This window comes from Carya illinoinensis, chromosome 9 (genome assembly GCF_018687715.1).
Source record: "Carya illinoinensis cultivar Pawnee chromosome 9, C.illinoinensisPawnee_v1, whole genome shotgun sequence".
In the NCBI taxonomy this organism is placed as follows: Eukaryota; Viridiplantae; Streptophyta; class Magnoliopsida; order Fagales; family Juglandaceae; genus Carya; species Carya illinoinensis.
In genome coordinates, this window is record NC_056760.1 from 12,171,268 (window position 1) to 12,185,723 (window position 14,456).

Sequence of the window (14,456 nt, forward strand, 5' to 3'; positions counted from 1 at the left end):
GTACTCAACACTGAGAACTCATTGTCAAATGTCGATCGAGGAGGGTGGGTCGGCAAATGCAATTCGAAATCCAATTTCAGTTTGCAATATGATTACGCTTTTGATCTCTCAAAATGTCACACGTACGTACCCGAAACACGAGCAGTAGTCTTTGACTTTGGTACGAGCATTAGATCCCTTTCTTTAAAGAAAAAGAAAAATGCCACGTCTACATTAAAATTTATAAAAAATAAACAGATCAATGCATATGGTTTTTTTTTTCCCTCATTTCTAAGCAAACATTTTATAAATGAAATAAATGGTTATAAGATACTAGATTTAATGAAGTGAGAGCATCTAACAATCACTCCAAAACATACAACTACAATACAAGAGAAATAAAAAAAAATCTGAAACTAAAAATTTGGTTCCCATCCATTTTCTACAAAGGGAAAGCAACTGCAGCTTGAAGAAATTATTATATAGTCTGATAAATAGATTATAAAACTATGACTATGTTGATGTGATGTAATTAGGATATATAAGCCCTTGGTTTATATTTTTTCTTTTCTTTTTGGTTTGATATCATATATATTCATATCTTCATTCCACCATGCATAAGTACCATAATACATGCATGTATATATATATATATATATATGCACATATATTAGTTGATCAGGATGATCAATAAAGTCTGAATCCACTTTATATAAGATAATGTCCGTATATAAAAAGCTAGCTGTAAAGTCGTGGACATATCTATATATATAAATAGTTGAGTGCAAATACTGTGGTCTAAAACGTACAACTTGAGAGAATAACATCCATCAAAACTCAAAAGCTCTGAGCATGTTCCAAAGTTAAGACACCGAACCGCTTCCTTATTTATGGATGTATACGTAAGTTATAGTTCATCGAACAAGGTAACAGGTGGTTGTCTGGAACACTTTATTTTTTGGGTATTTTTATATTAGATACAGATCACTACTTTTACAGGTCAAAGACTAGCGAGCGTAAATTCTTCGCCACGTGGACCGCATAAGCTTTGTCATTTTATGCGGAGAACACGAGCAGCACACGAGGTTCCCGTCCTACGTGGGTCCGATGTGTCCGAAATTTAACGGCAACGGCAGGTAAGTAAACCGTGAGTCACCAAGAAGTCCATGTGTTTCAACGACGGCGTTGACCCATTCCGTGAGTCCCTGTGGATGTCACCAGTCCGACGTGGAGACTTTTGCGGGTCCCGTACGGGAAACCACATGTAAATACGACGTAACTTCTGCTCACAACGAGACGAAAGTGTGGGAAACGCATCGTAGCATGTGAGATTCACGGGCGTCCAATGGCTCATTACCTCATTAATGATCCCTCGGCCATAAATTTCTCCATTACCAATATGCACATCTCAATTGGCTTAAATTATGGTTTTCATCAACGAGACTCTCGTGGATAAGAACGAACGGACTTATTCCTAATCACCCATGAAATGACGAAAAAGTTCGTGTCTTAATTACTATGGTTTGTAGGAGACAACCTAGTACTTAATTAGCAGGAGATGCGTTTAATACATGAATTAGTACTTCATTAGCAGGAGACGCATTTTAATACACACACATGTGGCTGCTGCCTGCAATTTATATGATCAAATTCTCATGTCATCGACATGTCATATTGTCGTAAGCTAGCTTGATAAGTTTTGGGATGGAAGTTTCGTATTTGCAGAGAGAATCATGGTGGACTAGTTCTTCACATTCCCCATAAGGTGCGTATAATACGTTAAGAACTCGAATCGGATAATAATTCAATTGTTATATTATTATCTTATACGTAGATCATAAGACTATACGTACAATTGAATTTTGTTTCTTGATCTCATTTGCACGACACTTGAATGACCTGCTTCGCTCTTGCACATACATAAATGTTATCAACATTGCTTAACTAGTTATGTAAGTAATTTAATTATGACTGTTCATCCCAATTGAATTTTATTCAGCTCGGTTCAGAACCCAGTCAACCTGATTGGACTTATTTAGTTTGGATATAGTTATGAAACCCAAGTATCCGTTTCCATTCTAAAGAAAAATGTAAAACACGCTAAACAGCCCCCCAAAGATCAATTTGATATTCTCTCTCTCTCATCTAAACCCTAGCTCTCGCCGCTCATTCTCTCTCGCATCGAAACCCTAGCTCCCGTTAATTCAACTTTTATCTTCCTTTTTGCTTCATACTCTCTCTCTCTTTCATCTAAACCTTAACCTAACTCCTGTTGAAACCCTACCCTAGCTCCTATCAAAACCCTTCGCCTCTCAATCTTATTGTTCTCTTCCTCTTCCATTTCACATCTTTCTAACTTTCTTCTCGCAAGCTTAAAATTTATTTACCAATTTATAAACATTGAAAAAATATAATTTATGACTCACAAAACCTCATATTTAATATATAACATATTCACTCAGATCAGGAGCAGCAAGTCTTTTCCAAAAGTGCTCAAAATACTGTGAAATATACTATTATAAAATATATTGTAAAATGTATTGTGTAAATATCATTATAAGAAAAATAAATTTTTACGACTAAAATTTTATAACTAAAATGACTATTTTCGACAAAAACGTACTCATTTTCGTCAGAAATAATCATTTTAATCATAAAATTTTGATTATAAAAATTTGTTTATCTTGTAGTTATATATCATGACTCCTAAAATATACCTTGAATGTTGTTGGGTTGGATGAGCCAATAACTCAAGGGTTACCATGCCCCTAAATTTCCCATTCATAGTACAAATTGTACTTTTCTTTTTTATAATTTTTTTCAAACATTTTTTAAACATGTTTAAATATTTTTAAAAAATAAAAAAAAAAATCAAAATATTAATAATCACTTTCTTAATCAATAAAAATTTTTATTTTTATTTTTAAAAAATGATGTACAAAAGACAAAAATGAGAGAAAATAATACCATTATTCATAACTCAAACGTGTCCAGTCTGGTTTTTGAGCAAAAATCACAGCGTAATTTCCAGCTTTCCTTCACCGCGCCATGATACGGACTCCCAAGTTCTTATATATGGCAGAGCCCGAGATCTGAAATAATTTTACATCAAGATCGTGTTAGGTTACGTTGGATTAAGTTACATTCCTGCACGTATTTCCATCAAAGTTAATTAAAAGGAAAAAAATGAATCTGCTCTTAAGGATAAACTAAGAACGACCCCTAATCATAAGCTTATTATAATTAGATAATGCACAGTACTAGGGAATCTATACACGTGTCTCGTCATGTTATGGTTGATGAACCTTCCTTTCTCACATGTAAAAGACTATAAGCCAAATAATTAATTTCTCGTAATTTCTTTAAAAAATAATTGAATAAATGTGAAATCTATACAAAAAATTCACTTTTTTAATGCTGGAAAAGGAAAAAAAATTAAAATTAAAATATTATAAAATTAAAATATTGTTAATATATAATGTTTTAATATTATTTTTGTTTTGATATTTGAAAAATTTTAAATTATTTTTTATGTTTTATATGTAAGTTTAAAAAAATTATAAAGATCAGATAAAAAAATTTGAATGATAAACTAAAAAATATTTATTTCTGAGCAGTGTTAGAATATTTTTAGTGAAATGGGGCTAAATGCATAGTCACATGTGATTAGTATACGAGGGTATTTTAGTCATTTGGTTCAATAATTATTACATTATTTTCTATGCAACAGAGACTCTGCGCAAAATGTTAAAAGGGCAAAGCCTTCTGTTGAAGAGTCTTCAGATTAGACAGCAGAATATAAATAATGGAGTCTTGCCCATCATGTAAAAACCATATATAGTGAATGGCATTATTGTCATGGGAGAGAGAGTAGAAATTCAAGCTGGATTTCCTTCTATATATAACCAACCCCTTTCCTTGACCCTTTTTCAAGCGAATGCCGAACTTTTCTTTAGATATTATTCTTAGTTTCCTATGTACAATCCTCGCCACAGATAAGAGTGACAGCAGAAGCATTGACTGAGCTGCCAAGCCTGTCTTTGGGTCTGTGTGCCTCTTCTTTGTTTTCTACAGAGCTAGCTTTGAACTCCATCAATGGCGTCCAAGAACCACACGGACGTTCCAGAGAAGGCAAACGGCGGCGCTGATGAGCATTCAGAGGAAAGATGTTCGGTAGAGGAGGTGGCCCTCGTGGTGCCGGAGACCGATGACCCATCACTGCCGGTGATGACTTTTCGGGCGTGGTTTCTTGGGCTGATCACATGCACCCTCCTTATCTTCCTCAACACCTTCTTCACGTACCGCACGCAGCCTCTGATCATCTCGGCCATCCTAATGCAAATCGCGGCCCTACCCATTGGCAGGTTTATGGCAGCCACGCTGCCCAGGAGGGAGTACAGCTTGTTGGGGTGGAGGTTCAGCTTGAACCCTGGGCCCTTCAACATCAAGGAGCATGTGATCATCACCATCTTCGCCAATTCTGGTGTTTCATATGGTGGGGGTGATGCCTACTCTATTGGTGCTATCACCGTCATGAAAGGCTATTATAAGCAGAATTTGAGTTTCCTTTGTGCTCTCCTCATCGTATTGACTACTCAGGTTTCATTTTTAAATTAATTTCTGGGATTCGTGAATTTTTGCTAGTGGGATTAAAGGCCGTTTACATTTCCATTATTATATTGCCATTTCTTTGTTGCTATCCTCATCAATGAAAGTTTAAAGATCGATGCAAAATTTAAGTAATACAGTGCATCAAATTATTTTTATTTTTAGTATGGGGAAGGATTTGAAAGAACTGATGGGTTAGTAGAGGCAACTTGTCAAAACTCCTGAAGATAATTATTTTTTTTTTCTCCATTATTTTTCAGTTCAGAAGGCTCGAATTTATAACCTCCACCCTTCTTTTAGTTTTTTTTTTTATATGTTTGGCTGATTAAGTAATTTATGTTTCGGCCCGCAGATTTTGGGGTATGGATGGGCTGGGATGCTTAGGAGATACCTTGTCGATCCTGTTGAGATGTGGTGGCCTTCAAACCTTGCTCAGGTTTCTCTGTTTAGGTCGGTTTTCCTCTTCTTTATTTTATCCTGAAAATGCAGGCTTTTATCCCGAAACAGAGACCTCCACTAAAACTGGCCGCAATTTTATAACTTGAATTATTGGAGGTGACACTTCTATTATTGGTAAGTTCAAGCAAAATGGAACGTAAGAAAATAACAAATGAAGCGCAACAATTGCATTGGTGGCCGAGAATTGGCTTGTTATGTCATGTGCTCTCAACTTGAGTAATTATAGCGCTTTGAATTTATAAGTTGCATCATATTTCACTCGGAATACAACATAGATTTGTTGCAACTGTCTTACTATTGCTTTTTTAGATCGTTAGGCAGAAATTTATCCTGTTCCCACGTCATAAACAGAGAGTGTTTATTGGTTGAGGATTTGTTTGATGGGCTATCTTGCCCCGTTGGTGTTATATTCTCTTCAATTAGATATAGCATACCACTTTCAAAAATAAGGTAAAGTTGACTATGAATTACTTAATTTATATTTTGTAGTAATGAAGAATTAGCATATGGATAAAGTAAAAGTAATCGATGCTAAAATAACTCAAATCAGGAGAAAGGAGATGGTCTGAATCTATTTGATCAACGGTTATTATCTTCCATGAAAATTTATATTGATTCACTCGAGTCCTATGTTGTTACAGAGCACTACATGAAAGGGAGGTGAAAACAAAAGGCTTTACCAGGATGCAATTTTTCCTCATTGCCATGGCTGCGAGCTTCGCCTATTACGCACTCCCTGGCTATCTGTTTCCAATTTTGACATTCTTCTCATGGGTCTGCTGGGCATGGCCCCGTAGTATCACAGCTCAGCAAATTGGGTCTGGTTACCATGGACTTGGGGTTGGTGCCTTCACTCTTGATTGGGCAGGGATATGTGCTTATCATGGCAGCCCACTTGTGACACCCTGGTCTTCCATTCTCAATGTTGGGATTGGATTTATTATGTTTATCTACATAATTGTCCCATTGTGTTACTGGAAGTTTGACACCTTTGATGCTCGGAAATTTCCCATATTTTCTAATCAGCTATTTACTCGCACTGGGCAGAGTTATGATACCACTAAGATCTTGACGCCACAGTATGATCTTAATGTTGCTGCTTATGATAGTTATGGGAAGCTTTATCTTAGTCCCCTGTTTGCCCTATCTATTGGATCAGGATTTGCAAGATTTACAGCAACACTGACTCATGTGGCACTATTTCATGGCAGGTGGGCTGCTTTTAACTTTGAGTCATGTAAAGTACTTACAGTTTCATGCCTTGTATACTGATGCCCAATTAAATATCACATCAGATGGTGGCCCGTAATTTTCGACATTGAACATTGCAGTATAACACATTGCAATCTTTCATTTCTGATTTACTTCCTAAGAATGACAGGTTTAAAAGATAGACGCAATGCTATGACTACTGCCATGGTTGGAGCACAGGATAAATGATTCTTTGGGTTCTTCATTTGCTAATAATTCTGGAAAATGACTTTTTTTTTCATAATTATTTCACAAGAAGTATTAGTTTATGTAGAAAAGAATTGGGTATGACTACCTTGATTATCTTTTGATACTTAATTATATGCTTTAATTCCAATTGACTAATGGGGATCCTTTGCCTAGTGATATTCTGAAGCAAAGCAGATCCGCAATGAAGAATGCAAAATTGGACATCCATGCTAAATTGATGAAAAGTTACAAACAAGTGCCTCAATGGTGGTACCTCATTTTGTTAGCGGGGAGCATAATCCTATCCTTGGTAATGTCCTTTGTGTGGAAAAAAGATGTTCAGCTCCCTTGGTGGGGAATGTTATTTGCCTTTGCCTTGGCTTGGATTGTTACCCTCCCAATTGGAGTTATTCAAGCAACTACCAACCAAGTAAGGAATCAACTTTCTGAGCTACTGTGTTTCTTCTTGTCTTTATCCTTTTAAAAGACAAGAAACCAATTTTCAACATAGGTCAGGAAGGTGGAAGAACTTGTAGATTTATGATTTTAACATCTCAATGTTTTTGTGACTACTATGCAGCAACCTGGATATGACATAACAGCTGAATTCATAATTGGTTATATCCTACCCGGAAAACCCATTGCAAACTTGCTTTTCAAGATTTACGGAAGAATTAGTACCGTCCATGCTCTCTCTTTCTTATCTGACCTCAAACTTGGGCACTACATGAAAATTCCACCACGGTGTATGTACACAGCTCAGGTATCCACAGCTGAAACTTACGCATTGATAAAATCTGGATTTTTTCCGAGAATACAAGTTGCTGACTAGCCCTTTTATTTTTCCAGCTGGTGGGAACGTTTGTTGCGGGTACAGTGAACCTTGCAGTTGCATGGTGGATGTTGGAGAACATTGAGAACATCTGCGATGTTGATGCACAGCATCCTGACAGCCCCTGGACTTGCCCTAAATACCGAGTGAGCTTTGATGCTTCTGTCATATGGGGCCTGATTGGACCAAGGCGGCTGTTTGGACCTGGAGGGCTGTACCGGAATTTGGTATGGTTGTTCCTCATTGGAGCTGTCTTGCCTGTTCCTGTTTGGGTATTGAGCAAAATTTTTCCTGAGAAGAAATGGATTCTCTTGATAAATATTCCAGTTATAGCATATGGTTTTGCTGGACTGCCACCGGCAACTCCCACCAATATTGCTAGTTGGCTTATCACTGGAACCATCTTTAACTACTTTGTGTTCAGATACCATAAACGCTGGTGGCAGAGATATAACTATGTTCTATCTGCGGCACTGGATGCTGGAACTGCTTTCATGGGTGTTCTCTTGTTCTTTGCTTTGCAAAATGAGAACCGAGATTTGAAGTGGTGGGGGACTGCTTTGGACCACTGCCCTTTGGCGAAATGCCCAACTGCACCAGGCATTGCGGTTAAAGGATGCCCAGTTTTTAAATAGTCATAGATTCTAAGCAGTAAAGTGTGTTGAAGATTACAAGACATAGGTGGAAGAGGTGCAGTTTCAGAGGAAGAGATATTATATATATTGGAGCAAGGTTTAGAGAAAATTGAATAACCAATTGCTTTGCGAATTTGTACATGTTTGTTTACTCTCCCTGAAAGCAAATAAGGAGTGGGTCTTCCTCTTTACACCTGACAGTAGGAAGTTGATATTCGCATAGAATCCACTGTCAGAAGTTTGATCTTCGACAATATTAATTAAGATGTGTGCAATTGCTGTATTTCCCAACCACATTATTCTGAACCTTTTTATTTCCTTTTAGGCAAATCTTCATCCATTCTCTCATCGCTGAGGGTCGATAAAAATCATAAATAAACAGAATTGCCAGAATCTTTTAAGAATAAAAGCAATTAAAACAATTAAAGTAAATGGGGCAATCTCTCTACTTTCTCTTCTGATCACTCTTTATGCTGGAATCTAGTATTTGCTTTGTTTGCTGGGGTTTCTTGTAAGAAATTTAGAAAGAGAAGCCTAATGGAATCAAAATCCTGCTGAGGTTCAACCTCTCTCTCTCTCTCTCTCTCTCTCTCTCTCTCTCGGAAAGTAAGTCCATCTTTTATTGAATGAAACCCTTAATTCAGGGAATGAATAGAGACAGGATAATCTTCAATGTCTACAATATCTTGATTTCTGAGAACTTCTCTTTAAACGTCTAAGAAAGTATGGAACCTTTTCTATTCTGATTTGATTGCAGCGTTTGTCTGACCATGGCTGCTTTAGATTGATAATTGAAATAAATTCAATACGAAAAGGGGAAAAAAAAAAAAAAAAAAAGCTTGAAATTTCATGATATATATATCAGCCAATGAAATTGTTACGCAATTTTCTTGGGTGGAATTGGGTGTTCGAACAGAGTTTATGGTATGGAAAGTCTGTGGGAATGATTAACCATTTACTCGAGTACTAATGGTCTTGATCTTTGAGTTATGCCCTTGATGTCTATGATTTCAATCCTTAAATACAAACAATTTACAAGGATCATGTCTCTCTCATCAATGAAAAACTGAGGATTTACTTGATTTGTGTGTGATGTAGCCCTTACCTAAATAAAAGATGTTACATTTGCACAATCTTTGAAATTCCTTTTCATAAAGAAGAAAAGTATGCGAGAATACTCATTTCTCGCTATGAAGTTGACGGAAATGACCCATTGCGCAATTTCGTCCTGACAAAATTGGCACCACACGACTTTAAGAGATTGACTAAAGAAACAAGGAGCGGATATCTCGGACGGAGGGCGGGCGCTTGTGCTGGATTGTGCGGATGACAATGCGAGTCGCCATCGAATCGTCGATGTTGGTATTGGATGACAATTCCTAAATATTGTTTAGTTCAAATACTCCTAATTTTCCACCTTTTCAGTTTTCACCTGCATCAATTGACCATAAGAGATGGGGGTGCTCAAGCCACTTGGTGAAGTTGGTTACGGCGGGTAACTAGTAGTGGTGGACACAACTTTGGATAGCAACTGAAACACATATAGGTGGGAAAATATCTGATTCCGCCATCTCAACTGCCCAAACCTGCAGTACTGAAGCGTGCAATGTAGCAGTTCATATTCTGAAATGCAACTACTTCAGTCATAAATCATCTTTCCTTTTAAAGAGGGAAGAAGAAAGATAGACTTTAAATTTAAGGAAATTACTTCGTCTGCTCAGGACTTCCTATATAAGTGATTTGAGATGCTGATATGTCCATCAGTTTTCTTTTTTTTTTTTTTTTGAAAGGATTCTTCAGAATTTCATTAATGAATAACTCTTCTATACAGCTTGTCTGATTCCAGCTCCTTCACAATGAAGGCTGGCATATCTTCTATCCAAACTTTCTGTTCTAACAAGCCTAAAGCATTTCTAGCTAAAGTGTGTGCTACTATATTGTTTTCTCTATGTGTAAATTGCAATTTCCAGTCTGTATTTTGTTTAAAAAGAACCTTTACATCTTCAATCACAGAACCAATGCATGACATATCCTCTTCTTCCCTGTTAACTGCCATAATAACAGTTTGTGCATCCCCTTCAAATATAGCCTGCCTGATGTTAAGATCAATGCATAAATCTAGAGCTTTACGCAGGGCTAAGCATTCTGCCACCATGGGGTCTTCCACATGACTCTGTTGATCACATACAGCCACCATCGGATCTCCCACTTCATCCCTTATAACTATGCCTACTCCCATTTTTTCCTTTTTTTTTTACTAAGGCAGCATCCCAATTCACTTTGACAAAACCACCCACTGGTTTTTCCCATTTCTGTTTCTCTCTTGCAGGCCTTTGAACTTGAATTTCCAGAGTTTGAGGGGCCTGAGCATTCTGGTATTCTAATAATGCTTCCTTTGCTGCCCTTATTACTCCTTTTGGACATAGCATCTTTTTTTCAAAAACAAAGGTATTTCTACGCCACCACACTCTTCTGAGAATCATAACTACCTCCTCCATTTGGTTCTTATTCAAATTCTGCATCATTCTTTCCCATAACCCGATGAAGTCTTCTTCTTTTCTGCTCCACTTGTGAACTAAACTTTCTGGTTCAGCCCATATATCAGTTGCAGCAGGGCAGGTCCAAAGCACATGCATTAAAGTTTCATTCTCTGCATTGCACACTGGACATGTCCTTTCTTCCACTATCTTTCTTTTAAACAGGTTTCCCTTAGTAGGAAGGAGATCATTTCCAGCCTTCCATAAGAAAAGCTTTGTGACATTGGGCACTGTTAATTCCCACATATACTTCCATCTTTCATCCGTATAGTCCCTTAAAGAACTTTCACCCTTCTCCCTCTTCCTTCTTTCCAGTTGTAGATAGTATGCACTGCTCACAGAGAACACTCCCTTCTTTGTAGGTCCCCAATATATTGTATCTTTTGCCATCCCTCTGCTTAGTGGAATTCTCAAGATCTGGTCAGCTTCCTCTTGCTTAAAAATGGCTCGTATTTTATGCTCATTCCATTCCTTCATTGGCTTGTCAATGAGTTCTTCAACTTTAGCATCTGCCTGCAAAACAGAAACAGGTGACTGTATAGAGAAAGATGAGGGAGAAGATAGCCACTTAGTGCCCCATACATGTATCTTACTGCCATCCCCCACTCTCCACCTCAACCCTTCTTCTACAAGGCTTCTAGCTTCCCATACACTTTTCCAAATGAGGGAAGGTTTAGAACTCAGTTTAGCTTCCAAGAAACTAGAGTGCTTGTAATATTTTTCTTTATAGATCACACTAGCTAAAGAGGATGGACACTTTAAAAGCCTCCAACCTTGCTTTGCTAGAAGAGCCAAATTAAAAGACTCCAAGTCCCTGAAACCCATCCCTCCTTTTCTTTTCTGCTCTCCCATCTTCTCCCATTTCCTCCAGTGTATGCATTTTTCTGTCTGCTGCTTGCCCCACCAGAACCTCGAGAAAAGCATGTTTATCTCATAGCATAGCTTTCTTGGGAGTTTGAAAACTGACATAGTATAAGTAGGTATTGCTTGTAAAACAGCCTTAATCAAAATTTCTTTCCCAGCTTGGGACAAGAAATTGTTTTTCCAACTTGTAATCCTCTGACATATTCTTTCTTTTAAAACTCTAAAAGTATTAAAGCTGGATCTACCTACCATCGTTGGAAGGCCCAAATATTTTTCATAACTCCCACAAGCTACAGCCACCCCTGCTTCAACTATCCTCCTTTTATCTCCTTCCCTTGTATTGCTACTAAAAAACACAGAGGTTTTTTCTTTATTCAGAAACTGCCCAGAGGCTTTTTCATATTTTTTCAGCACTTCTTGCAGTCTATTCCACTCTTCTATCTTGGCTCTTCCAAAAAGAATACAGTCATCAGCAAATAACAGGTGGTTGATACTCGTACCCCCTCTAGCTACTTGCACTCCTCTTGTCAGCTTTTGGTCTTCATAAGAATTCAAGAGGGTACTCAATCCTTCTGCACAAAGGATAAAGAGGTAGGGTGACAAAGGGTCCCCCTGCCTCAAACCCCTTTTAGGCCAAAACTTTAGTCCAGGACATCCATTTATCAATACAGAAAATGAAACTGATTTTACACAGCTCATAACTAATTTCACCCAATCCCTATGAAAGCCTAGCTTAGTCATAACAGCCTCCAAGAAAGCCCACTCCACCCTATCATAAGCTTTTGACATATCTAATTTTAATGCCATACTCCCTTCCCTCCCTCTCTTTCTGAACTTCATAGAATGCAACACCTCATAAGCCACCATTATATTATCATTTATCAACCTTCCTGGCAGGAAGGCACTTTGAGTTGGTGAAATAATAACTGACAGAACCTTTTTAAGCCTATTTGAAATAGTTTTGGAAACTATTTTATACATGACATTACATAGACTTATAGGTCTGTACTCACTAGCTTTTTTTGGTTCTTTGCACTTGGGAATTAGGGCTATGTGTGTATGGTTAAGGGCAGGTTCCATGGGGTTCCCATTTAAAAAAGCTAGGGCAGAAGAACAAACCTCCTCGGAGACCACCTCCCAATGGTTTTGATAGAAACATGGTCCAAAGCCATCTAGACCAGGGGCCTTGAGAGGTGCCATTTGCTTCAATGCTTGCTCCACCTCCACTCTTGAATAGCTCTTCATGAGCTTATCATTCATCTCGGGAGTCACCCTTGCTACCAAACTTCCCAAACATGCTTCTATATCTTCTTCACTTGGATTTGTAGTTTGGAATAAATGCTCAAAATATGCCCTGAAAATCTCTTCAATTCTTTGATGCCCCTCCCACTTCCTGTTATCATCATCATATACACTCTTAATAAAATTCCTTTTCCTTCTTTGATTGGCACATGCATGGAAATATTTAGTGTTTCTATCTCCATGCCTATACCAATTACATTTAGCTCTCTGTTTCCATTTAATGTTCTCTTTCTCCAGTAAAAGGTTCAGCTCCTTCTTTATTTGCCTTATCTCTTCTATATTACAGCTACTCTCCTCTTTCTGTAAACTTTGTAAAATCTTTGTTTTTTCTTCTATCTCCTTGTTTCCTCCCCTCCTCTTAATTTTACTCCATCTGAGTAGGGCAGCCCCACTTCTTTTTAATAATTCCATGACTGAATTTGACCTTGAGCTTTCTGAAACTTTCTTCTTCCATACCTCTTGTAGAACCTCCTTACAGTCCTCCTCAAGAGCCCAAGAAGCCTCATATTTAAAGCTTCTCTTCCTTACCCACCTTCTATTTTCTGGTTTTATCATGTGCATCAGCAGGGGCTTATGATCAGAAGTCCTGGCTTCCAATACCTCAACCCAGGTTTCTTTATAGTTCTGAATCCAAGTATGGTTTGCAATTGCCCTGTCCAATCTTTCCTTTGTGAAAGATTCATCTCCATGAGAATTACTCCATGTGTATTTATGCCCTTTCCACCCGAGATCATACAAGTTACCTTCCTGTAGGACTTCCCTAAACATCTCCATCTGACTTTCTGACCTTGCTTTCCCCCCCCCCCCCCCCATTTTTCATCATTTGTGAGGATCTCATTGAAATCCCCCACTATGCACCATCCCGTGCCACTTGGAGGCTTGAAAGACTTCAACAAAGTCCAACTCTCTTTTCTTTTTGCAGTTTCAGGATGCCCATAGAAACAGGTTAGTAACCACCCTTTTTCTTCCTCCTCCTCCACCCAAACATTTATGTGCCTTTGAGAGTAATTTATGACTTTCACTCTCACTTGGGCATTCCATAACAGCACCAGACCCCCTCCTTTACCCACTGCTTCTACCACAAAACAGCCCTCACTATTCAATCTCTTTTTTAAATTTTCAAAACTTTTTCTTATAGACTTAGTTTCCATAATGAACACTAAGCTGGGTTTATTCTTCTCTGCCATATTGCAGAGATCTTGAACTGTCTGAGGGTTCCCCAACCCTCGACAGTTCCAACTTAAGAGTTTCATAATGCTTGGCGGGGCTGAGAAACAGCCACCGCCATCATGTTTGAGTTTTCCACCTCTCCCACCTCCCTATCCCATTTCCCCTTCTTTTTAATGCCCGTGTCCTCTCCTGCCTCACCCCCTTCACATCTTCTTTTTTTCTGCTTTTCACCTGAGTAAACAACCTCACCCATCTTCCCTTTTGCTCTAGCCTTTCTTTTCCATCCTCCCTTCTTTACTTGTTGATTTTCTGTCTCGCTACTCCCACCCCCTTCTAATTTACCCCCATTCCTTATCACCACCTTTGTTCCATAATTTTCTATCCCTCTTAAAATATTTTCTGCCACAAAACCAACCTTCTCCCCGACCCCTTCCCCTTCAGTATTCTTATTCCCTTCCTCCAAACTTTTTTCTACCCTCTCCTCTTGACTTCTAAATATCTCATTATTGACCCTCTCTCCATCTTCTCCTCCTACCCCTCTTTTCTCACTCTCATTCTTCTTTTTGCTGTTAAAATTCTCCACCTCTTTTTGGTTCTTATTTTCTTCCTCCTTCCTCCACCAACTTCCTT

The 14,456-nt window shown here is 38.1% G+C and overlaps 1 protein-coding gene across 1 annotated transcript; it reads left to right on the forward strand.

Annotated features, from left to right (window-relative positions):
• Positions 1-3,831: 3,831 nt before the first annotated feature.
• Positions 3,832-8,236, forward strand: LOC122275842 (oligopeptide transporter 3). The gene is made up of 6 exons (XM_043085130.1): positions 3,832-4,578; positions 4,940-5,037; positions 5,688-6,257; positions 6,661-6,916; positions 7,067-7,249; positions 7,336-8,236. Exons 1-6 carry the CDS (start codon positions 4,075-4,077, stop codon positions 7,951-7,953), a joined length of 2,229 nt encoding a protein of 742 aa, XP_042941064.1. The 5' UTR covers positions 3,832-4,074; the 3' UTR covers positions 7,954-8,236.
• Positions 8,237-14,456: the final 6,220 nt, after the last annotated feature.

Coding starts and splice junctions, on each gene's coding strand:
- LOC122275842 (XM_043085130.1), top strand. CDS start 4,075: ATGGCGTCCAAGAACCACACGGACGTTCCAGAGAAGGCAAACGGCGGC. Junction 6,917..7,066: donor TTCAAGCAACTACCAACCAA/GTAAGGAATCAA, acceptor ACTACTATGCAG/CAACCTGGATATGACATAAC. Junction 7,250..7,335: donor GGTGTATGTACACAGCTCAG/GTATCCACAGCT, acceptor TTATTTTTCCAG/CTGGTGGGAACGTTTGTTGC.